Source organism: Sinocyclocheilus rhinocerous, unplaced genomic scaffold, assembly GCF_001515625.1.
Source record: "Sinocyclocheilus rhinocerous isolate Xijiao unplaced genomic scaffold, SAMN03320098_v1.1 scaffold623, whole genome shotgun sequence".
Taxonomy (NCBI): domain Eukaryota; kingdom Metazoa; phylum Chordata; class Actinopteri; order Cypriniformes; family Cyprinidae; genus Sinocyclocheilus; species Sinocyclocheilus rhinocerous.
In genome coordinates, this window is record NW_015644631.1 from 338,641 (window position 1) to 364,508 (window position 25,868).

Consider the following 25,868-nt stretch of genomic DNA (forward strand, 5'->3'; position numbering starts at 1 on the left):
GTCCAGGTTATCATCGGTCTGGGAATTAAGAACTGTTTTGTCTGTCTCTATCAGATAAAATTACAATGTTTCTGATCAACATAAGCCTTTACAGCCCAAACGATCTATCTTTTTCATAAGGTTGATTCAAAACTCGTCCAGATATGCGAGTTAGCCTACCTATTTTAAAAAGTGGCATTTTATTTATTTATATTTACAAGATATGACACTGCGAATATATATTTCTGACTCCATTCAAATTTAACTTTCCCACGAATGTTTTATATTTTATAAATGTATAGGCTATAGCCTATTTTATGACTTTGCTGAAAGCAAAAAAATGTTTTCGTCTAACTATGGCCTATGAACGTCAATAAAATTCACAGTATTGAGTTCTACTTAATACTACCTAAGTTTTAATCCGTGCAAACTTAATTAATAAACCTATAGCTTATCTAATGATAAACTACTGCATATTGTGTTGCTTTGCGTGTTAAACTGCATGTGAATTAAATGACTGTATATAGCCTACACTACAGCAAAATAATTAATTTTGTGTAAATATTTAAAGCCACAGTGATGAATAGCCTAATTGATATTACGATGATTTAGGGGGAAAAAAACGTTTTGTAGCTAAAATGATCTCCTACCTTAAGGGAGTATTGTTTTAGTTTCTTTACTTCAGCAGTTTCTACAAAAGATATCAAACTATTTTAAACCAGTTCAGCGCTTCAAGCATGACAAGACCGCAGCTTTACGAAAATGAACATCAGTTGGTTTTCTCAAAGTTATGAAAACTATCTTTATTAGCAAAAGTACAAACAAAAGCACATTTACGCACGAAATGATTAATGAAAATTGTTTAATCAAATGTTGCATCGTACATCAAATCCAACAGCCCCCCATCGCCCACCCTGACAGCCCAAAAAAATCATCTGCAGGTTTGAAGTGTAACATTTTATACCGAGAAAAATGTTGGAAAACACACCAATAATATTTCTTGTCGAGCCTCAGAAAAGTATAACCTTAAGTGCTGTGGTTGATTGTTTCGATCATGTGTACACGAGCAGGAAAATAAATACAGCAAAATAAATAATTGTTAAAAATCCATTGTCTCCGCTTCAACCAAACGTTTTTTTTGTTTACCGTTTTTAGGGTAACACCAGTTATTTCTGTTATTTTGGATCAATGCATATCCCCTCGTTCAAAAAACTACATTTGCATTTAAAATGGACAATTACACTGAAGAAATGAATCAAAAGTTATTTTATAAAGTATTTGTATGTCACATGTCATGGTTTACTGTTAAGAGTAGAGATCAGGAGAAAGAAAGTAAAGATATCTTCACATTTTCACGAATATCATTGCTATATAAACCGACACTTAGAGAGTTTCTGCATCCTCCGTGACTGTTTAGTTTTTTATGTCTGTAAATGCTCACCAAATGTCCCCATCTTCATCTTCCTCTCACTGAATTGACATGTAAGGCCAGTTGAAACTGCTCCCAGATAGCAGCATATCCCTGATGAGCGTCTCAATGGGCGTTTTACCCACAAGTCGAACGAAGAAAATCTGTTCTATGACGGAGGAGGAGACCATCCGGAGCGCGGGGAGTCTCAGCAGCAGCTTGCCGAAGCGTGTGGGCTGGTTCGGGTACTGACTCCTCACATACTCCTCCAGAGCACACTGAGATTTCTCCTGAAGACCTTCTATGTGCGGCACGTCTGAAAGGCCGCATGCATCTGCATACAAAATGAATATAGCCATTAAACACACATCATTCAAAAGAATAACATCTCTGACATGTTTACATAAACCTTCACTGTAAATATGCACTATATTTAACATGGTTCAGAAAAACAGGAATAGTACAATATAAAGCGTTTGCATTCATTTATTTTCTTAGTGAAACACAGAATTAATTCATTTGAAAATCTAATTGTCTCAGTCAAAGGAGTTTGACCCACAACCTAAATTAAGTCACAAGAAAGCATTAGCCACGTTAAACGAATGTACATTTCAGTTTCATTTCTTAATGTTTCTCATTATTTACGATAAAATACGCATGGATGCATCGAATTAACGAAACGAATTAAGCTCTGAATGCTGCGTTGTTTGTATAGAATATATTCAAAAAGTTTTATAGAAACTTCGTAGAGAGTAATTAAAACAATAATAAGAGGAAACTCCTCAAAATAACAGTTTTGGGCCACACTTTTTTTCTTTTCTTTTTTTTTCTTTTTGGAATATTATATACTAGCAATTCACTGTTCTTCAAAACGGGTTATACTTTAGGAAAACAAACATCAGCGTGTGACTTTTAAAGGGTCCATTTTTCTGTCATCAGCCTATTTTCTTGGCGCATTCGGTCAACCTAAATGTCTTGTGGCGCAGTTTTAATCAAAACAAAACATTTTATTTATATTAAGGAGTTTGACCCACAACCTAAATTAAGTCACAAGAAAGCATTAGCCACGTTAAACGAATGTACATTTCAGTTTCATTTCTTAATGTTTCTCATTATTTACGATAAAATACGCATGGATGCATCGAATTAAGCTCTGAATGCTGCGTTGTTTGTATAGAATATATTCAAAAAGTTTTATAGAAACTTCTTAGAGAGTAATTAAAACAATAATAAGAGGAAACTCCTCAAAATAACAGTTTTGGGCCACACTTTTTTTCTTTTCTTTTTTTTTCTTTTTGGAATATTATATACTAGCAATTCACTGTTCTTCAAAACGGGTTATACTTTAGGAAAACAAACATCAGCGTGTGACTTTTAAAGGGTCCATTTTTCTGTCATCAGCCTATTTTCTTGGCGCATTCGGTCAACCTAAATGTCTTGTGGCGCAGTTTTAATCAAAACAAAACATTTTATTTATATTTGTGGTGTGTACATTTATAATAAAATAAAAAATAAAACTACATCTGTTTTGTCCATGAGTCCTATTACTGAAACGAAAAGCCCGCGTACTCCAATGTCGGCGTACTGTTGCTATAGTAACGCCCTAGTCTTAGCGAGTTTCTGTTTAGCGCGCTCTGCTTAAAACTTGGAATCGAACTTTGGTTACGTAGGCTAAACGTTTTTGAACGTTCCTTAAACGTTGTTTAAATGTTGTGAAAACGTAGCCTAATTATATTCAAAATTATATTTGAGAAGGCCGTTTGATTTTGACCCTTTTTGACGGGATTCAAATCTTAATGGGGGATGGGGTTGTGTAACATGCAAATTTCCATCTAATATAGACAGCACTTTGCTAATTGTTTTAAATTATGAAAGCAGTTCATACATTTATAGGCCTATGCTCAGTTCTGAAGGACAATACATTTAATATTTGTAGGCCTACTTTTAAAATTACTTTGCCACAACAAAGGAACATTTAAAATGAACATTTAAACCTCAAACATTAATGTTGCTTAAATATATATATATATATAACCTATGTGTACAGATGTAACTTGTCAAACATGATCTAATTTAACTATTATTACTGAGTAATGCTGATTTTATATTCTTATTCAAAATGATATGGAACTACCATTATTTTTAAACAACCTACACGCTTTTAATCTGAATGTGCGCAGATGGTACTTTTGACAGATTGAAACCAATTTTGCGGAACAAATAGGATTATGTTATAGACAAGCTCATGAAACTGTACATTACTTGATCTTGAACGATTCGGGCCTACCTGATGTGAACAGCACTATAGCTTTGGCACAGCTGTATTCGGCGGAGTCCACCTGCAGGGCCTTCAGTTTCTCCACCTGCTCCTGGAAGAATCGGATATGATCCATGAAGGCCATGACCCGGTCCGCGGACATCGGGGACGCGTGAAGCCCAGCGGCGGCGAGGAGAGGAGCCACGTGGAGAGGCATGGAGCACTGCGCAGCGTTCAGCACGAAAAGTTCGCTCCAGGTGAGTCTCAGAAGAGACACCTGATCCGTGATTTGGAGATCAGGAAAGAAAGGGATGTTCCTGGCCCATTCCACCGCACTGAAGAGCAAACGGGCCGCCAGCTCGCAGATGTTTTCAATGCCCATGATGTTACCCGACTGCATGCACTGGTTTCCATATCTGGAGGCTGGATATGGCTCGGCCCGAAGCAGGAGAGATATGTATCCGGATAGGTAGCATTGGCCATTCAGCGGATCTGCATTGGTCAGCGCGTAATGGCTCGGGTTTGGATGGTTCGGCGGCATTCTTCCTCGCTGAACCGCTATCAAAACAGAAATAGATGGAGAAGAAATGTGCATAGAAATCTATCTATCTATCTATCTATCTATCTATCTATCTATCTATCTAAAACACACTGTTTACACAATTAACTGCAAGTGCAATCAATATAGAACAAGAAAACACAAGACTGAAGGAAAATAATAATTAATATGAAATCTGTTCCTATGCAATAACGTAACTTTTCCTGTTCAGTGGTTGAATGCAGACTAACTCAGTAGTCTTGAGTAAATATTTGCTTAAAAGTTGCTTTAGAAATAATGTTATATTATTACATGCAGAATCATTTTAAAATGCTTTTTAATTGTAAGATAGTTTTATATTCAAAAGCTAAATCCTTCAATTGTATTGCTTTTGGCCTTGAGTTATACAGTATGCAAGCTATATAAAATGTATTAATGTTATGTTATATTAATTTTATAATATGAAAAAAAAAACATTTTTTTAAAACCTCTCTTTATATATAATCTCTTTCTTTCTTTTTCTTTTTCTTTTTTTTTTTTAAATGCAAGTTTATGTATAGGCTACAAATGACAAAATCCACTGCACACTCACCTTCGCGTCTCATGCCCACTTTCAGGCATTTCTTCAGGCGGCAGTACTGGCACTGGTTCCTGTGGTGCTGGTCCACGGGGCAGCTTCTGTTGGCACGGCACGTGTACGTTAAGTCCCGCCGAACGCTCCGCTTGAAGAAACTTTTGCATCCCTCACAGGTGAACTGTCCGTAGTGCTTCCCGCTGGATTTATCCCCGCAAACCACGCATTCAATGTGCTGCTGGTTCTGCGCTGAGTTCTGTCCTTTATCCTCCGCGGAAGGCAGTCCGGTGTTTGGAGAGTGCGCGGCTGCGCTCAGGCGGTGGTGATTGTGGTGGTCTCCCCCCGGTCCGCTCTGATCATCCAGAGATCCTGCCGGTGCCAGTTCCTCCTGCGGATCTCTCCACACGCTCACCACCATGGCCATGGCTGGACTGCGAACCTTTTACGCGTCTTCTCCAGAATTATTCAAGATGAAGAAGGCCGATCGTGTTTTATCCATGCAGAAGAGCCAATTGATATGAAAAGCGCATCGATGAGACTGGAGATATGTGTCCAACAAGATCAGACAGCCAGATTGGATATAAAACAATGACGCCGGAACTCCGTGCTGGTGGTGTCTTCGTGCGTAAAAGGGACAATCGGAAACCCCAAATGAATCAGATCCGAGGCGAGCAAAGACGCGGCGTAGCGCAGCCTTCTGTTGGCATGATTGACATGAGCATGAATGGAAGACTTCAACTTTAACTAAAAACAGGAGTATCCGTGAGAACAGAGCTGAACGGACTCAACTTTGGCATGATTCTGATCCAAATGACCACACCTTCACTTGGTCTTAGCGCTTCAGTGGTGGTCCATTGAATGGTCTGTATCATGGACCCCATCAGGTATTAAAGCACAGAAGTGGGCGGCTCCTTTAAGCACGGAAGCTCTGTTTGATTGGCCATTTAGCTCACATCCTTCCAAAGGCGGCTGGATGCAATTATGTGCTTCAAGTCACTTTTAGCAAACACTGAGACTATTTTAAGACACTACCATTTTTTTTAATTTACTTTTTTTTTGCCAGGCACTAGTTGCTTTTGATATTTTGGCCTATTTAGCTTCCATAACTTGTCAGAAATCTCTATTTCAGTAGCACATCAGACTTTACAGTTTTATTATTATCTATTTTCTGAAGGCTTCTGATTTATATAACATTTTGATACTAATAGTATGGTGAAAGTGTATTCTTGTTTTCTAGCTGACAGTTTTTCTGGTTTATGATTTATGAGTGAAAAAAAGAGAAATCCAAAATCCCCTCTGTACAAAACGTTTAATATGTGAACAACATTTTTTTTTTAAACTGGCCAATGCTGTTTAGATTTCTTTTCTGGAAATGAATGCAAATGAATGCATATTTAATTAGATAATGCTTAATTTGCATATTTAAACATAACATTTCAGAAAATATGTAAAACAAAACAATTGTCTTAATGTACTGTCACAGTGTGGTGATATCTATTAGTTTATTTATTTTTTAATCATATTTACCTGCAGTGTCTTACCTTATGTACTGTATAAACAACCAAGGTATTTATAGGAGCAGCTATTCTAAAAATATTATTAACAACAGTGATTGCACTTTCAGCAGCAACTATTCTTTTCATGCATAATTCAGTGAGTTCAAGGGTCAACATTTTGCTTTGAGTTGCTGATGAACCTCAAGACTCGGGATGGAGCAGAGTCACGTGATCGGTGACATGTTTGTGAACAGGTTGTAGGAGCCGCAGGTTAAAGGGTCAAAGCGATACAATGAGCAAAAACAAGGACAAAGCCCAGGGTCAAAGGTCAAAAGCACGGAAGCTCTGTTTGATTGGCCATTTAGCTCACATCCTTCCAAAGGCGGCTGGATGCAATTATGTGCTTCAAGTCACTTTTAGCAAACACTGAGACTTTTATGTATTTGTATTTCTTTCTCACAATGGATAAGAATAGGATTTAACATTTAACTATTCAAAATGTATGTTGTGCTTTTTATCTTTACCACTAACTTTATTGAATTCATTCTCCAATCTGATAATCAGTGTAGATCATTTATCATTTTTGCAATTGATTAGTACTGTAATTTAATCTAATGCTCACGAGTGTAGAAAAATAGAAGGACTGCCACCTAGTGTGAATATTATATTATTATAATTATATATTTATATATTTTTTATATATTATTTTATTATATAAAAAATATTATATTAAAGTCCAGTTCTTTAATATATAATATATACATATTCAAGACTCGGGATGGAGCAGAGTCACGTGATCGGTGACATGTTTGTGAACAGGTTGTAGGAGCCGCAGGTTAAAGGGTCAAAGCGATACAATGAGCAAAAACAAGGACAAAGCCCAGGGTCAAAGGTCAAAAGAAGGGTCACTACTGCAAAAACAAGAATGATATTTAAACATTATTATCTTAATTTTTGTACACATTTTTGCCAGGATTGCCAGCTCTGTACTAATCCGTCAAACAAAATCAAGTAATATATATATATATATATATATATATATATACATACATACACATAAATATATATATATATTAATATAAGTAATATATAAATATTATATTATAAATAATATTATAATAGATTTTTGCACTAGGATCATAAAATAACTTGTGTTCAGTGAGTCCAGGCAAATATCAGGTGCCTAAATCGCAGCAGTTGACACCAGCACTGGCATTTTATGTAACAAAAGGGCCACAGAGGCTCAGGGGCAGCGGGTGGTGTCAAAGGCCATCGCATTTCACAAGCAGATGTGTGACCTTTGTGACCTCTGGAAGGACTGAGCTATTTGGAAGCCAAATGCATGCAGCTGGATCTCTGAGAGACTGAATGTACTGCAGCACATCTGCAGGTGTGAAAGCACACCTGGATGATACAAAGCAATTCAGGGCCTCCATTACGGCCCTTGATATGTATGTCACAATCCCAGATGTAACTCATTCAGTATACCAGAGTATTGATCGTCTACATATGAGGGTCCTTGACTGCCATTTAAAGAGTTTCCATATAGGATTAAGACCTTAACATACCACCATTAAACACAGTCAAGGGCTTTTCACACTTGAAATAGCTCTGTTATAATAGGGTTATGAGCAACAAATTTCTATATTGCGTAAAACAGGTTGCATCACTTCTGGTTCAGGTCTTTTGTATGTGCTTCATTAAATATGGAGCTGTTTAACTCAAGATGCCTCCAAAAGAGATACCAAAGTGAGCGTAATTGTTGTCCATTACATATGCAGTTTGATATATAAACGCTTTTTATTTTTATTCATCTCACTAGCATTTGAACATTACAGTTGAATAAACCTTAAACCCCGAGTTAACGTTCTCATTTGCATATTCGCCGCATCTGCATCACTGATTGGACGAATGCAGCACGAGACCTGTTTATATAAAGGCACATTCTCATAGGGTATTATATATTCCAGACTGTACTATCAAGTTTTTCCAGAATGGACTTTTCATACTATAAATGAAAGAACAAAGCAGTTTCTTCTTTCTCCCAAATGAAAGCACTTTTCACTCTGTGCTTAACCCCAGGTTATCGTCGTTCTAAACCCCACTTTTAACCCTGGGTAAAGGTATGTTTCACATTTGTAATTTGGAAGCATGATTAGCACCGCTTTTGACCCAGGGTTATGAAACCATGCAATGCAGTGGCAAACGTATACAGTGTGAAACTATAGGGCTTTTCACACTTGAAATAGTTAACCCTAGGTCATTCTAAACCCCCGGTAAATGGAATCCTGGGTTATCTCATTTCACGTTTCACACTGTTTATACTTTACCCAGGGTTAAAAGTTAATCCTGGGTATTCATAAGTAGCCATTTCACACTGCACATTCCTAAACCCGGGTTAAAGTCCTTATTTGCATATTTGCGGTGTCAGTGTTACTGATTGGAGGAACGCAGCAAGCGACGTGTTTACATAATGTCTCTAGCATTGTGCATCCACATATTATATATTGCCGACTGTACAGTCAAGTTCTCCAGAATGGATGTTTCGGACTGTAAAGGTAAGAATGAATTGGTCTCTTCTTCATTTCAATTCATGTGTTTTACCTCACCTGTCACTCCATCTGGGAATAGACCCTGCAAATACAGGTCCTTTATCCGGGTTTAAGAAAGGTGTTTCATTGCTCTATGTTCTTATTCCCCCTTCGTTGACCAATTAGATGTACGACCTGTCAACAGAATATGGGATAAATCTGACTCAGATGAGATTATACAGAACTGGTCTGTATCGTTTACCGCTCTGTCAACAGCTTGGTCCTTCATGTTTACTGGGGGACAAATCTGTGTCAAAGGTCACAGGACCCTCTGTTGACCTGTTGAACAGATGGAAGCTTTTAGTTTCCCAGGCTGTCAGGGATCCCTCTCCAAGTGTGGGAAAGACTTGAGTCTTCACATTACATCATGGCTCTTAAACACACACACACACACACACACACACACGTTTTACCAGCCTAAGGAAGGAAGCATTATGCTTTGGCGAGGCACTGAACCTAGTAAATGAATTATAATAAATTAAAAGTTATAAAATTAATTGGTGATATAGATTAAAATTCATTGGCAAAACTATAAGTGATGTAAAATTGATTCGCCTATATTTAGTCAGTATGTGTGGATGCTTCACTTCAATAGAATTGTAATTGTAATTTTTAAATTATAATTAGATATATGTTTCATTCATTTAAGAGCCAGCAGTATAATAATATTATAATAAATCTACCTATTTCCATCAGCGTTTTGTATGTGTTTTGAATTGAAATACTCAATTTGACCTTTGAACTCTAACGGTGACATCTGACCCGGAGAGAGCAGACCTGTCCCAGCTCTGGAGGATGGAATTGATAAGATCATTCAGTGAATTACATAAAACGAAGAGTGGGAAAGGTAGAAATGGATCCATCTTCTCAGTCATGGCCATTGTTTTAGTATGACAGGACTTTGCCTGAATGGGTCTTTGTCTTGAGCTGTAATGGTCATCCAATGAGAATTGATCTGAATAGAATCAATTACTTGGCGAAATTGTTCCAGAATCTTTATACTCATAAACGAATGGGGTTTTGTGTTCCAGATTTCTTTGCAAAAGAATATATGCTTTACTTTTTGAGTTTGTGCTGTAAAACATGGGAAAATTAAAATACTGTCTTTGGAAATGACATACAGTGGGTACGGAAAGTATTCAGACCCCCTTAAATTTTTCACTCTTTGCCATATTACACCTCCATGGACCATGCAACAGTTGGGAGTAATTTAAATGTATTATTATTTTTAGCATGTCTCTAACAGTTGTGGTTAAATGCATGTTGGTACTTTTAAATAATGTATCAAGTTCACGAGTTTGAATAGAGCTTTGCTGCCATCTGCTGTTGAGTATTTGACAAATACTATGGACTTTTACATGCAAGTTTCAGGTTCAAGGAAACTGTATTTTAGATGATGTAATTGGTCATTGTGTCTTTTAGGGTTTTCACCATTTAGTAACATTTTAGCTTCCTATTAGCTACTATTTCTCCTATTTGTGACCGGTGTAAATCTGCAGGAGGCTCTCTGACCCATCTCTTTTGGACATGTCCGAAATGTTATGATTTTTGGTGTGATATATTTGAGTGATATATTTGGTTTGAAATGTTTACATTTTACATCTACATGTATGCATTTAGCTTACAAAAGAATACAATTTACATTGTACTTGTACAGTGCATTATACAAACATAGATTTAGTCTGCTCTGCCCAAGTCTGACGAAAAAAAGTTTGTTTTCTGTCTGTAAAGACCAGTTTAAATGAAAGTATGCTATATTTAGAAGTTGCAATATGCAATAACCACCTTTAACAGGCAGGTGGCAGTGAAGAGCAATGGGAGAAACAATGAAAGCCCCGCGCTTGAAATGATGAGATTCTACAAAACACTAAAACAAAACTTGACATGAAAACATAATTTAACAATACAACCATCTATGGGGGAAAAAAATAATAATATCCATATGAAATTATTTTAGCTTAGCTCTAAAAGCTTGCTACATCAGTCTAAAATCGCGTTCTATAAAGTCTAATGAGTGATTTCATTCACGCAAGTGCATTTACATTTAATTTAGCATAGTTTCACTTCTGTATAAGATGTCAACAACGCATGAACTATTGTACATTTGGATTCAAGCCGGTTTCTTTCTATTTACTTCCAGTTTCTTTTGTTTCACTAGGATACTCTATTTACATTTGTAGGCCTATTTCATGTTTTTTTTTTCACACCACTATGTAGTATTTCATCCTATCATAATGTAGGTATAATATAAACAGTCACTTGTTCATTAGTAAAACACGTTGGATGTGAAGACAGGTTACTTTTAACAATACAACAGAGACTGAAGCATAGGAAGGCGGAAGAAGGGAGCAGCAGCAGCGGCCTTATCGAGTGCGCATGCGCAGTCCGGTTGTTTTTCCACTAAACGGAGGTATTAAAGCAGAGCCAGAGCCAGAGCGCAGAGATACAGCTGCATCTTCACATGCAGTTACAGCAAAACTCAATGATTAACAGACAAGTATAACACTGAACCTGCCTGCAGCCTTTCTGCACGGCAAAAACCTTAGATGATTCATACAAAACATCTGACAGATGATTCGCTCTTTTTATTTTAAATATCTTACAGCTTAGTAAGATTTCCACCATGGTGCTCGGAAAGGTGAAAAACTTCTTTGTCAGCTACGACTGTCCCAATGACAGTAATGTCCCTGTCTTCGCCAGTGGGGACTTTGTCTCAGGTCGGGTGATCATTGAAGTGACCGGAGAAATTCGCGTGAAATCTCTGAACATTCACGCCAAGGGACTGGCGAAAGTTCGCTGGACTGAATCACGTAATGCTGGATCCAACACTGCCTACACACAGAATTTCACGGAAGAAGTGGAGTATTTAAACCACAGAGACGTCCTTATTGGACATGATAGAGGTAAGGAGCATTTTCATTCAGCACTTTTTATTTATGCAATGACAGATGCTCCTTATGTTACATTGTGTCTTTTGTTTGCTTGCTTGTCTATTCTGTCCATATTCACTTTTAGTTTTTACTCTGTGAACGGTTTAATCCATTGGCATAGGTAGAAACAAATTAGAAATGAAAGATTTCTTTATGAACCCTTATGCAGATGATGCTTGGTTGAAACGTCTTCCTTGCTCTTAAAGAGTTTCAGTAATATTAGAAATAATTTTAAAAAACGAACATCTTGAATTAGATATTTCATCATTTTAAAAGTATCCCAGCTAAATGAATGTTTAAATGAAGTGGTTTGTTAGAGCACAAGAGCTTATAAACAACAAGCCCTTCTGTCCAAAACAACTAGTTAATCGTTTACTGTAAATATGTTTTCTTCGATATCTACAATTAGCGATTTTCATATTCACATTCACGTTGTAATCATATCGTGACATGTGTTTTTTAAAGTATACGTTACAGTTTCTTTCATAGACGGTTTTTGTAAGTTTGTAGCCTTTGTTAGAAGCGGTTTAAACCTGTTCAGAAACTGGTGGAGAGGTGGGGGTTGTGCGGACCGAGCCTCTGCTCGCTGATTGGTTGAAGTCAATCCTATCTCTTCGCTGATTGGTGGAAGTGCTCGTGTGTCCCACCGGTGATATCATATCTTTGCCCAAGTGTCAAGACTGCGACGCAACTTATTCGCAACAATGCAGGACTGACTGAAAGTTTATTAAAATGTTATATTTTCATTCTTTACCTTTATGCATCATTCTGCATTTGTTAAAAGTATTTGGGCCAAGTTATTTGTAATAGAAAAACTACAACAGCTAGAAAAACAAATGAATTCGCTTCCTATGCCACTGGTTAGCATGAGTTATGTCAACTGTAAAAGATTAGGTCACCATGCATGTAACATGTTTATATTCTGCAATGTAATTTTTTGAGGTATGTTTTTTGTGCGTTGTCAAACTGAATTAAATGTACTCTGTAACAACCATTAAAGTCAATATGGAGTTTCTGTAATTATGTCTTTTCTACTAATAAAGTAAGTCAAATTGTATTTATTTGCGTCTTGCCTATTTTTTTTAAATGTGTCTTTCATTTTCTTTTACACCTAAACCAAGCTGCAGTACACATGTGGCTTCCTTATGGAGGCGTATTCAAGAGAAAGACACTCCGCTCAGCCAATCAGGAGCCGCTTAGTAATATATGCATGAGGAAATCCGGCTGAGAGAGGCTGCTAGCGCCGGTTCAGTCTGGTCCTCTCTAGCTCTTGGCTGCCTTTGAGTGACAGGCTCATAGTTATTTACAGCAGGCTGTGGAACTGCTGAGGTGGCAATAAAAAGAACAGAGACCGTAAATACATTTAAAAAAAATAAAAATGAATGAAAACAACTGCTTCAACATGTTAATGACAAATTATTCCTGTTTTTATTTATGGCCATAGTTATTAACACCAGTCTGTGAAACTGCTGAGGTGGAAGTGAAAGAATTATCAAAAACTATATAATATCAGAAAATACATCAAAAACAATAACTGTTAATAAAAATTAGCATATTTAAGGCTAAATATTCCTATATTCCATTGATTTTTTTGTTATGAATTAAGAACATTACATTTTTAACTAGTATTTTGTTTGTATGTGCATAGATTTAAGGTTTTAGTGATGTGACAAGGCCTATATGTTCACCCTTTTTTATTTTGAAAAGCATAACAACATACTATGCCAAATTATGTTGCTGTTCTATTCCCACTTTAAAAAAGGGTTCGAAAAAAATATTTTTTATGCTGACATTGTTTTAAAATCTTGTGTTCTTACATTCATTGAAACATTAAGACAATGTGGGTCGTATCTCTGTCGTTGTCTTGTGTTTAGGGTTTCTTGAGGAATATTACAGGTATGGTATATTGGTATATCAAATTTTATTCTCCTTTGTTTTAGATGATGACAGCTGCGACGAGGGCTTCACCATTCTTCACTCAGGGCGACATGAGTTTCCCTTCAGCTTCGAACTGCCCCAGACGTAAGTAACTCTCTTGCCTGATTATACACATATATAATGTATTAACCGAAATACTTACATTATTTGTTCATGCCACTTTCCAGGCCTTTGGCGACATCCTTTGAAGGCAAACACGGCAGCGTGCGGTACTGGGCGAAGGCAGAGCTTCATAGGCCATGGCTCCTGCCCATGAAAACCAAGAAGGAGTTCACCGTCTTTGAGCACATTGACATCAACACTCCATTGTTACTGGTAAGAGAAAAGCATTTGAAGCCTAATCACCTTACAATGTAAAACTGAATGTTTGCTTGAGTTGTGGTGGTATTATTTTAGAGGTTCATATATTGTCCTTTTTTTCATCTATAGTCTCCTCAGGCTGGCACAAAGGACAAAACCCTTTGCTGTTGGTTCTGCACATCAGGGCCTGTATCACTAAGTGCCAAAATCGAGAGGAAGGGCTACACTCCAGGTGAGATGATAAACCTGCTTGTTGATGGACACTTAGCCACTAGTTAACCACTAATATAAAAGTGTTGTTTGATTTTGCAGCTTGTTCAGATTGAGTCAATTTGGTTGGTTGTCTTTACAGGAGAGTCTATCCAGATCTTCGCAGAGATTGAAAACTGCTCTTCCCGTGTGGTCGTGCCAAAGGCAGCCATCTACCAAACCCAAACCTTCTTTGCCAAAGGGAAGGTCAAGGAGATCAAACAACTCGTAGCTAACCTCCGAGGAGATCCTCTACCCTCTGGCAAGACCAAGACTTGGGACGGCAAGATGCTGAAGATCCCACCCATATCGCCTTCCATTCTGGACTGCAGCATCATCCATGTGGAATATTCACTCATGGTGAGTCTACAATCCTTTTGATTCATGAAAAGGCGAACTGCTTGCCAATATCGGCCATGCAACTAACCTCTTGCTTCTCAACAGGTGTATGTGGACATCCCTCGAGCTGTCAACTTGACCCTGAATCTGCCCCTGGTGATTGGCACCATTCCTCTCCACTCCTTTGGCAGTCGCACCTCTTCCGTCAGCAGTCAGTGCAGCATGGCTATGAGCTGGTTGGGATTGCCTGAGAGACCTGAAGGTAAGACACAAATCCTAAACTTGTTTCCAGGCCCTTTAGATTATGGGTACTCAGTCCTGCTCCTTGAGGACCACCTTCTTTCAGAGTTTACTTCCCAGAGTCTCCAATAAATCCAAAGGCAGATCTCCAAGAGTAGGATTGAGCCCCATTGATTAAGATGCCAAACATGCTTTCACAACCGTTCGACATTAAACAATCAGCATAGAAGTCTTTTTTGGTCTAATTATTGGCTTTGTCCTCAACTCCTGTAGCTCCACCAAGCTACTCTGAAATCGTCACCGATGAGGAGCGACAGAACAACTTGGAGCTCCCAGCTGTGAGAGATGAGATTGAAGGACCACTTTATGCTTACATCCATGAGTTCCGCTTCCAGCCTCCGCCCCTGTATTCTGAGGTAAATTGAGTCCCAGACCTTGTAGCTTGTATCTTGCTACTGCATTTGAGTTCCTATATTCTGAAACCTTGTTCGTCTCCCTTGACAGGTTGATCCCCATCCTGAGCAGGTGTGCGACTCCTTGGACAGGAGACCAGATACCTGTCCATCCCGCTGAAGGAGTGACCACACCTGACCAGTGCTGTCAGGGATCTCTTATCTCTACAACCTCAACTGGGGTTTGTTCTTCCTCCATGAGGAGGCACGAGCGTCCATCTTGGTGACGCAGATGGATATCCACCAGGAAACACTCCCAATCCAGGTCGAGTCCAGCTCAGTGGCCCCTAAAATCCACTGAAGATCTCGAGTGATTCCCTTCCCCCTCCATCCTTGGTGAAAGGAGTACAGACAAGATCGGAGTAAAACTGTGCCCTTGACACCAAAATGGACTAAACGCAACACCACTAAGTGCGAGAATGGTGTCCAAACATCTCCAGCCTTGTTTTGGATGTGATTCTTCACTTATTTGAATGATTACACTGAATCATCTTGAAGATTTATCGGTGATCATTGTACTAAGAGCAACAAATAACTCCAACAATCCTGCATCCACTCCCAACAGAATAACGACAGACTTTCTTTTTGTCAATTGTTTGTCGTTTCTCAACTTAGAAGAAGTGGCTTTACCACATTGATTTTCTTGAAACGTTTTAAGAATGTCGGAAACTGACCTGCACCAAGACCAAGACCTGCTGCAAAGCATTATGGGTAAGATTCTGACATGCCACGTTGCCTTTCTGCTAGAAAGAAACTGCGAGAGCATCAACCTGAACATGGCACTGATTCAAGTGGCAAGAGAAAAGAGACCATTGGCGGCAAATGAAGAGGACACTCATTGAGATTCCTTAAGACATTCCTGAATCAGTCCTCCCACCAGAGAACCGCACTCCAAAACTCGTTTAGAACCCCTTACTATATGTACAACTAAGAGCTAACTAGACTCTTGACATATTCTTTTTTTTTTTCATACTCTTCTGACAGTGGCCTGTTGGTGTAGGCCTTTTTTTGTTTAACGACAATTAGCACTTTTCATCAATTGCATTCAAAGTGTATACCGAAGCTTGGCTAATATAATGCACAAGAAGACATTCCTGAATCAGTCCTCCCACCAGAGAACCGCACTCCAAAACTCGTTTAGAACCTCTTACTATATGTACAACTAAGAGCTGACTAGACTCTTGACATATTCTTTTTTTTTTTCATACTCTTCTGACAGTGGCCTGTTGGTGTAGGCCTTTTTTTGTTTAACGACAATTAGCACTTTTCATCAATTGCATTCAAAGTGTATACCGAAGCTTGGCTAATATAATGCACAAGTTTGACAAACATATGCTCTGACGTTTACATGTGATTTTAGGCATGTTTGTTTACATAAATGTGCTGTTAACAGACAAACTAGAGTCACTAGTTACACGTTTAGACTAATGAAACAATCTTTGTGGCCTTGGCACAAAAACCATGTTTGTTTTTAATCACCGTTTATGGCTGAATTTGTCCGCTGTGCTGATATTTACCTATTAAAAAAAGGGACTATGTACTTTTTGTGAACTGTATGCATCCTTACCTTGATGTTTGTGTTGGGTCATGGTGAAAATTGCTGTGGTTTTGTTTAGTTTTTTTCCCCTAGTGTTTTACTTCAGATACTACAAGAACATTCTCAAACATGCACTTACAGGGAATCAAAGAACCCTCATAGAGACTGAACATGAAATGCATACTGCATATAGGAAGCGATGTTGCTCTTCAGTCAGGCTGGTCCAGAGCTAATTAAACTGGCTTCCATTTTTTTTCCATTTCAGGGGTTGATGGGTGAAATAGGTATTAAGCTACTCCCAAGTTGAACGGTGCAATATCTGCTGTGTGTTTTCAGTGTGTTTCCACATAGTTTTGTATTCTTGGCTTGTTTCTAACTTTTGTACCATTTTGTAGGTTGTCTGTATATGTTTGTCTGTCTTTGCTCCAATCTGTTTAAATAAATATGCCATTTTATACAAAAACTAAAGTTTAATTTTTATTTCATTACTTGTTAGAACATACTTCAAGAACACCAATTTACACTAACGTGACATATTTGGCAAACAGGTGTTCCTACATGTTCAGACAAAAAAAAATCTGGTTACAAATCACTTTGACAAAATGGAAATGAGGTTGTATATCATAGTCGAGGATATTGCCCAATGCTCATGTCAAAAGTACAAAAAATATCCAGAGACGGTGGTTACATCATGTGCTCTGCCGTTTCTAGAATTGTGACCCAGGTTTAAATGATGGGATTAAAAATGTAAAACAACACGAAGAGCAAATAGACAGACGGGTGTTACATATCCCGAGGCGAGACCTTTAACCAGTTCGCTTTGTTGACAGACTTCATTGTGTAACTTTTCACCACCAGCATTTACATTACGTTTGCATCCAATTTGTACAACCTCCAAAGTATAACATTTGTGAACGTTTTTATATGATTCTACTTCAGTGTGGAGTCGTTTGGCTTCACAAGTATCAACTTCCTTTCAGAGGAAACGTCTTTTCCTTTCCGTCCTCTTGACATTCCAGCAGACAGGCCATCTAAGGACCAGATGCTGACGGAACACAAGGAGTTCGTTTTCTGTGCGCACACAGGCCTCATGTGCGCTAGGAACGCTTTATATTTTCCATTCCTCTTCCCAGGCTCAAATGGAGCAGATGTTTGCTCCCAAGAGCTGTAAGTGGACCACTAACCTACTTTCCCTCCGCTGGTCAGGGATAAAACTGGATCTCTTCAGCTCATTACTAGAGCTCATTGCTGTAAATGGAGTGTAAAATGCTCAAGTTTACAGCTGGAAATGTCAATTAAATTCAGATATACATCAAAGGATGAATCACTAGGATTACATAGAGTTTTAAACAAATTAATTTTAGTACACATTTGCATATGTGAGTATACAGTATGTAGGCGACACAATGGGAACTAGATGTTTGAAACGAACATCCAAACAAGAATAAGAAAATAAACAATTTTCTGCAACTGGACTTTATTGGACTTGACTACATACCTCATAATCAGTCAAAAGTTTGGAATACTTAAATTTTTTTTTGAGAGGTAGTGTATCACGTTTTCCACAACACATTTTCAACATTCATAATAAGAAGAAATGTTTCTTGAACAGCAAATCATCATATTAGAATGATTTCTGAAGGATCATGTGACTGAAGGCTGGAGTAATGATGCTGAAAATTCAGCTTGGACATCACTGGAATAAATTACATTATAAAATATATTCAAATAGAAAAAGTTTAAATTGTAAAAATATTTCACAATATTCCTATTTTTACTGTATTTTTGAGCAAATAAATGCAGCCTTGGTTACCATAAGAGACAAAAACATTCCAAAAAATTGTAATTACCTAAAAACTTTTGACAACTTGTGTGACAACTAGCCCCGGTCTCTACAATAATATAGTCAACATTTCAATTCGATGCATAAATTGGCCTAAAATCAGCACTCTTCTTCTTTGCAAGACATGTTTAGTATCAGGTAGAACTGGAAGAGAAGTGTTTCTTAACGGAAAGCGATGATGATATAACAGCTTCGCCCTGGGCTTATTTTGACAAGTCTTAATAATTCAGGTGTCTTCAGATATGTTCGATAGGTACTTTAGGTGATGAACTTGACAGGCTGTGTGTGTGGCAGGTGCACTGCAGGATTGACCTGTGGAAAATAATTAGCCTGCGTCATCTGCGCTCTGTGTGCAGGGTTTAACCCGCCATACATGCTTCAACACATATGAAAGAGACTAGTGAAGAGAACATATGCCAAAGTCTAGACAAGATGTCTGTTTTGAATGTTCTGATTTCTTCCAAGAATTATTTTCTTGGTCTGTCGGTGAGCTGAACCACAAAGCCAGGAATTTCAGCTAAAAAAAAAAGTACCTACAAAGAAGCCCTAAAACAAATATAATGCATCTATGATGCTGCAGTTTTTTTCATTCGCAACAGGTGCAAGCTAGCACAGAAGTGCGTGAAGATGACGCTTCTTTCCCCTTTTACATAATGCCATGGGTCTAAATATGGGAATGGAGGACACTTTCATAACTGTAATGTTATGCCAGAAGCAGCGGGACATGTTTCTAAGAAGGGACGTGCTCTGCGAGTCAGGGATTGTCAGTCAGTGACTGTGCTGCCAGAGGGGTCAGTAGTGACACGCTACACCCCGACTTTCAGCGGAGTCAGTAGGCGCGTTTCCATTACCCTTCAAATTGCGCAAATTGAAATTGCGAATTGAAAATACGCCTAATGGAAACGCGTCAATTTCGCAAAAACTCCCATATATCGCAAAAAAGTTTTTACGCTCGCATGAGGTGGTTTTTCAGGCAATGCGAAAAAGGAATAATTCGCAAAACTGCAATGGAAACGGCTTTTTCGCATTTACAGGTCACATGGCATATGTAAAAAGTCATATGATCATTCTTCAACGTACTCAGTATGTGGAAAATAATGTGTTTTTTTAACCTTAAACCGCATAAACATATTTCATTACACCAAATACACCAAATACTGTTCTTTTTAGCAGCATCATATGACCCCTTTAAGAAATGCCATTGGTAGAGGAGTGCCAGATCGGCTCCTGATTGGCTGCCACCTTCACAAAGTTTCTAGAAGGATTACACACACATATGACATTATGAGTTTATGACTATATAAATATAAAATAAATATATTTTAATTATTATATTAATTTTATTATATTAATAATATCTATTACAAATTCTATTATCTGCATTTAGTATGTCCCTGACCCATCAAAAAAAAAAAAATCATTTTATGGACTGCAAGCCACCAAAAAGCCAACAGTAGCATAAATGTTAAATGTATTTAAAATCTTATATTTTAATTTAGTCCTTTGTCATTTTTATTGAATTTAACTAAAAGCAAATAAAGAAAGAAAGAATGAATATAAATAAAGTAAAATAATAATAATATAATAAAGTTAATAATAATAATAATAATAATAAAAACTGCAACAAGTAAAGACTTGTTGTCAAGTTCTCACAGCCGAGCTTTCAACATGATTAAACATTAAGCAGCAAAATAAGCAAAGGCAACAATAATTCTTTGTTTTTGGCAACTTTGACCTCAAGCACACCATGCAAATGAGGCATGTTTGTATTTAATGCAGTGACACTGCGTGCAAGTCTCACTCGCTCGCTTGCAGTTGTTGATACAAGGGCGGCCACTATGCCAGTGATAAACAAGAACAGGTTTGGACTGGCCTACGATGGAGGCGGCCTGAGCGGCAACGTAATAGCTCTGCATGTGCGCTTGCTTCTTGACATACATACTTGGGAGTGTTGAAATATTTGAGATGGTCCTCACTGCAGAACACAAGATCCAGGGGGCGTGGTTGGGTCCAACTCCTCCCATCTTACATATACCTAAACCTACCCGTCTCCACCCCCTGATCCCTAAACCCACCCATCTCCACCCCTAAACCTACCAATCTCCACCCCCTAGATGTGGATTCAACCACGCCCCCTGGATCTTGTGTTCTGCAGCGAGGGGCTACTGGAATATTTTATCAGGGCACATTCAGCCCTGGGCTGTGAAGTGGAGTTCACAGGGAGTGCGGGCCGTACTATCCATGTCCACAGCTCTCTCGCCTTACAGCTCTGGCCAGTTCAATCCGGCTGCCATTGACTTTTACAGGAGCTTATTTTAACCTGATCCGTCCTTCAGCCAACCCAAATGGCTCATGTCTGCTTTGATGGTGTATCTTTGCTCTATCTATCTATCTATCTATCTATCCGTTCGTCCGTGATATTTTTAAATTGTATAAACAGATTCAAACTTTCTTTGTCTAGTTTGTTCATGTTTACCTGTGTGGTTAACCAAACATGATTGACTATTTTTAATAATGCTCATTTAAGTGAATACATCCTCTGAAGAAAACACCTGATTGATTTAGAAAAGGTAATGCAATGCTGATTAATTGTGTATTGTGCTCAGCAATTACTGGTATGCCAACATACACACGAAACGATGATGATTTATGACGTAACCTAGCACTGTGTCAATATATCACACGCATGTCCTGTCAAACATCAACCAAACCTGAGGGGTCCAGAAGTTATAAAAAACGATAGCTGAAAGCACATATCATTAGTGTCCTAACTAATGTGACACTTGGATATGATTGCAATGTGGCAGCAACATTTCTGCTGCATCTGTAGTTGCAGAGGCTGTTCTGGTGTGTGTGAGTGAGATATCAGATGTCCACCGTTCAGCTTAGACTGAAAATACAGCAGTCATACTGTAATCCAGACAGCAGACGTATGTCAAAAAGCTGCAGGCTTCAGATCCATTTCAGACTTTGCAAACTGCCATCAGTCACTGCAGAGAGTTGACGACAGCTTGTGGTTTGGCCGCAGAACAGATGAACGCTTCCAAACCAGCTCTCAGATGACTTTTAACATGCCTCTTAAATGTGAACGGTGAGCTTGTGTCAAACAAACTCAACAGATAAATGGCAAAACAGATATAGATACGTAAGATACGTGTAGGGGGCTCTTTTGCACACAAGGTGAATGGGAAGTGAACTGTGTAGGGCGGAAGGGAACGGAAACCTCCGACAACACAGGTCTATGAGAAAAGAGCCCACAAAGGTGTGATGGAAGCTTGAATGCTGAAACGCCTTGGATGGGTTCACTGTAGCACCGGCCTGTGACATGTTCCACCTCTGAAAACACGTCACTGCAGGATATGCCAGACAGGATAGTTACAAATTGGAATTTGTTGCGGTCAATAGCTGACATGTCAAGTTTGAGTGGTAAAGATGCCCTAGGGTTAACTCAAACTAGCACAAAACATCATTGCACGCACTTACACCATATTGTACCCAGTAGTGAACAGAATAACTGAATAACAAAAGTTAGTGTTTAATTTATACTTATTATATCAGCTGATTTTGTAATCAAATAATGCAAATGTAAAAATGTGATAAAAGCGATATTTTGAACTGTTAACATTCAAAAACAACCAGAACACACCAAAGTAAAGCAAATGACTATTGCATTCACTGATCTATATTATAGATCAATGATTGCATCACATTCTTTAGAACAGACCTAAGAAATGAGGATATGATTACAACTAGTTATGAAATAATTTGTGGTAACAGATTAAAGATTTTTTTCAGTTCTTGGAAATTAGGTGATTCTTTTGAACAAGTCTTTTGAATTAGACCTAGCCCACAAACAGGTCAAAAATAGAAATGTGTAGTTTCTTTGTTTCAGTGGGTTGTAAATCACTAATAAATACATAAGCCTTCCAAAGTTTGGGGTCAGTTAGATTTTTTTTTTTAAAAGGAAACTATTGTATTCAGCAAAGACACATTAGAAGTGAGCAAAAGTGAAAGTAAATACATTTATAATGTTACAAAATATTTTTTATTTCAAACAAATACTGGTCTTTTGAACTTTATATACATTAAATAATCCTGAAATAAATATTAAAGCAACTGTATGTAGTTTTATGTATTTATGCGACTTTGGAGACTCCCTCAAGTGAGTGGAATTCACTTCCGGAAATATACCAGTGCCGTGACTGATCCACACTCCGGAACAGAAGGGGGTGGTAATGCACCAATATGATGGATGCCAACCGTCGTTAAAAAAAGAAGAAGAAGAAGAAGAAGAAGAAGAAGAAGAAGAAGAAGACGAAGACGGCGTTCAATGCGTTCAATAAGAATCTGCGCAAAGGATCATGGGAGCCCGAAGTGTCCATCAGTTGTACCCTTCGAAATCCTTCATTCCGAAGGGCCCTTTGAAGTGGCCAGTTTTGAGCCAGTTTTGAGCACTTCGGTTTGGAACGACCCTTCAATACGGCGGCCATGATTGTTTTCACTCCGAAGTGCCCTTCGGAGGGCGATATATCCCATTTGGAACACACCGTTCGGTGCCATAAAGCAACCCACCATTTTCACAAACTTACAGACCCTCAGAATAGACATTTGGGAAGAAAACAGAAGCCATTTGTGTTATTTGAAGTACCCATCAGAATGATTTTGTAACTGATAGGTACATACTGTTTCTTTAAGCAGCACAACTGCTTTCAACTTTGATAATAATAAGAAATGTTTCTTGACCTCAAATCAGCATATTAGAATGATTTCTGAAGGATCATGTGACTCTGAAAACTGGAGTAATGATGCTGAAAATGGCCATCATAAGAATAAATTACATTTTAAAGTGTATTCAATTAGAAAACAGTTTAAACTGTAATAATATTCCACAATATTACCGTTTTTACTGTATTTTCGATCAAATAAATGCAGCCTTGGTGAGAAAGGCTATAAACCAAGATGGCTTTGAGGTCAAAACCAGTTCCACCGACTGGTGCTTTTAAAGCTGCTGGTTTTAGCTGGATTTTCCAGCAAGGAATCCCTGTTTATGAGGAGACGAGAGTATCTCGACACAGATAGTGAGGAAAAAAAACATCTTCTTTCTCTCAGACACTCTCATATCTTAAAACAGGAAATGACACGAGTCGGCACATGTCACAAGAACAAACTTTCTGTCTTAGATTGAGGCCTAAAGCTCCTTACACTCTTCGCTGAGCATGAGACATTGTTTCAAAATATCAAAGTGCAGCCTCATTCACACAGTGGTGCTGCATGCAAACAGAGGCGCCAGTGACGCACTTCACCGAGACAATGATCTTCACATGGCGGAATAGGGAAGGAATTGCCTGTGAAAATGCTGCGCTGGCACTGCTGCCTACAGGGAAAGTTTAAACAAATGAAAGACTGAAGAAAGTGCAGTTTCATTAGTGCAAATGTTTATTTATGTGGCTCTCTCAAGAGAGAGTTGGAGCTTCAGTAAGTTGTCTGAAAGAAATCAATCCGCTGTGAGAAATCAATACTAAAGTGTAGTTACAGTTTCATATTCAGCGAGTCCTATTCAGACAGGACTAGTCATCCGTGAGGCAGTTGGGTTCATTTGTGTTTCACAGACAATTTCAGTCCTGTCTGAATTGGACGTGTGTTTTTCTTGCAAATATTTGGTAAAAATTACAGAGCCAATGACCTACATTTTCGGCGTGTTTTGGAAATTTCATGCCACTTGAATGAATGTCTGTGATTGAGGACATTGCACTTTTTCTCCTCATTCATTTTGAACCTAAAGCTAATTTAACCTGAAACATAGGTTTGCTTAAAGGGGTCATCGTTATATGACCCCTATAATACAAAAATTAAAGGAATAGTTCACCCAAAAATGATAATTTGCTTAAAATGTACTTACTCTCAGAACCATCCAAGATGTAGATGAGTTTGTTTCTTCATCAGAACAGATTTGGAGGAATGTAGCATTACATCACTTGCTCACTAATGGATCCTCTGCAGTGAATGGGTGCCGTCAGAATGAGAGTCCAAACAGCTGATAAAAACATCACAATAATCCACACCACTCCTGTCCATCATTTTACCCCCTAATATGTCAGCTGATTTTGATGTGAGAGGACAAAAGCGTTATTATGAATTATGGACTAATATTTTGGCCAGAAGCAATAGATTAAACACTTTACTGATGGATTTGTTTCTTACAAACACGCAGCTTTTCAATTCACAAGACATTAACTGATGGACTGGAGTGATGTGGTGAGTACATTTTCATCCAATTTTCATTTTGGGTCATCTATTTCTTTAAAGACTGTACTAATGCACCATGTTGCCTTTAATGCGGTTTTGTCTAAGCTCGACAATCATCACAACATCATGTGGTGAAAGCTCCCATTAAAGACACATCACACACTTATTTTACTGATGATTGAGGGCTGCTAAGTGCAGATTTCTTGAAGGCCTGATGTGGTTCAATCTAGAGTGTTATGCACTGAATCATGAGTCCGTGAGGGCAGCTGGTGGTTGTGGATTGGATGTTAGAGCGGGTGATAATCTCTGATTTTATGTACCTCTGTGTGCGTCAGACAGTAGCACAGATGTAATTCTCAATCATGTTGTTGTACTTTAACTGCATATTTTATCTGCGCTCTGCTGCAACAATCTCCTGAGGATGTTTATGTTTTCTTGAAAACAGCGCTGCATGATTGAAATGCAGCAGGTGTTAAAGCTGCCGTAAGCGATTTAAGCCATTTTGCAGACGCGACCACATGCCCACACTTTACACAGACATGTAAGCATAACCAACTTTGACCTCCATAGTATAGACCAAAAAATACAATGAAAGTCAATGGGAAACCAAAATTGTTGGTTATCAACATTCTCCAAAATATCTTTTTGTGTTCAGCAAGAAAGAAATGCATACAGATTTGTAACGACTATCCCTTTAATAATTAAAAATTACATTCTGCCAAACTTATAGATTGCTAGAGAGTAGCCGAACATTTTGAAGTTCAAAGCAATATTTCAGATGTTATATGATGATAGTCTGATGATATAATAATTTATTATTTTATTTTCTCTGAGCAAATGATTCAGAGATTCATTTGATGCACACAGACTTTTTGTAAAAAAAAAAAAAAAAAAATCTGTCCACCCCAAGCAGGGGTTTTTATCCACATTTTGGAAAAGCAAAACATTTTT

At 38.1% G+C, this 25,868-nt stretch overlaps 2 protein-coding genes across 3 annotated transcripts; one reads left to right on the plus strand and one right to left on the minus strand.

The window, feature by feature from the left end:
- Positions 1-1,391: 1,391 nt before the first annotated feature.
- Positions 1,392-5,585, minus strand: nr2f1b (nuclear receptor subfamily 2, group F, member 1b). The gene is made up of 3 exons (XM_016576366.1): positions 4,775-5,585; positions 3,675-4,202; positions 1,392-1,721 (listed from the first exon to the last, which is right to left on the minus strand). Exons 1-3 carry the CDS (start codon positions 5,178-5,180, stop codon positions 1,447-1,449), a joined length of 1,209 nt encoding a protein of 402 aa, XP_016431852.1. The 5' UTR covers positions 5,181-5,585; the 3' UTR covers positions 1,392-1,446.
- Positions 5,586-11,284: 5,699 nt separating this feature from the next.
- On the plus strand, positions 11,285-16,364 carry arrdc3b (arrestin domain containing 3b). 2 transcript variants are annotated; one of them, XM_016576410.1, is made up of 8 exons: positions 11,285-11,746; positions 13,648-13,795; positions 13,879-14,026; positions 14,141-14,243; positions 14,364-14,620; positions 14,705-14,861; positions 15,113-15,255; positions 15,344-16,364. In XM_016576410.1, the coding sequence occupies exons 1-8, from the start codon at positions 11,467-11,469 to the stop codon at positions 15,410-15,412; spliced, it is 1,305 nt and encodes a 434-aa protein (XP_016431896.1). In that variant the 5' UTR covers positions 11,285-11,466; the 3' UTR covers positions 15,413-16,364. The 2 variants fall into 2 exon arrangements, with proteins under 2 accessions (XP_016431896.1, XP_016431897.1); XM_016576411.1 differs by having other exon boundaries at positions 13,714-13,795.
- The last annotated feature ends 9,504 nt before the right edge of the window (positions 16,365-25,868 follow it).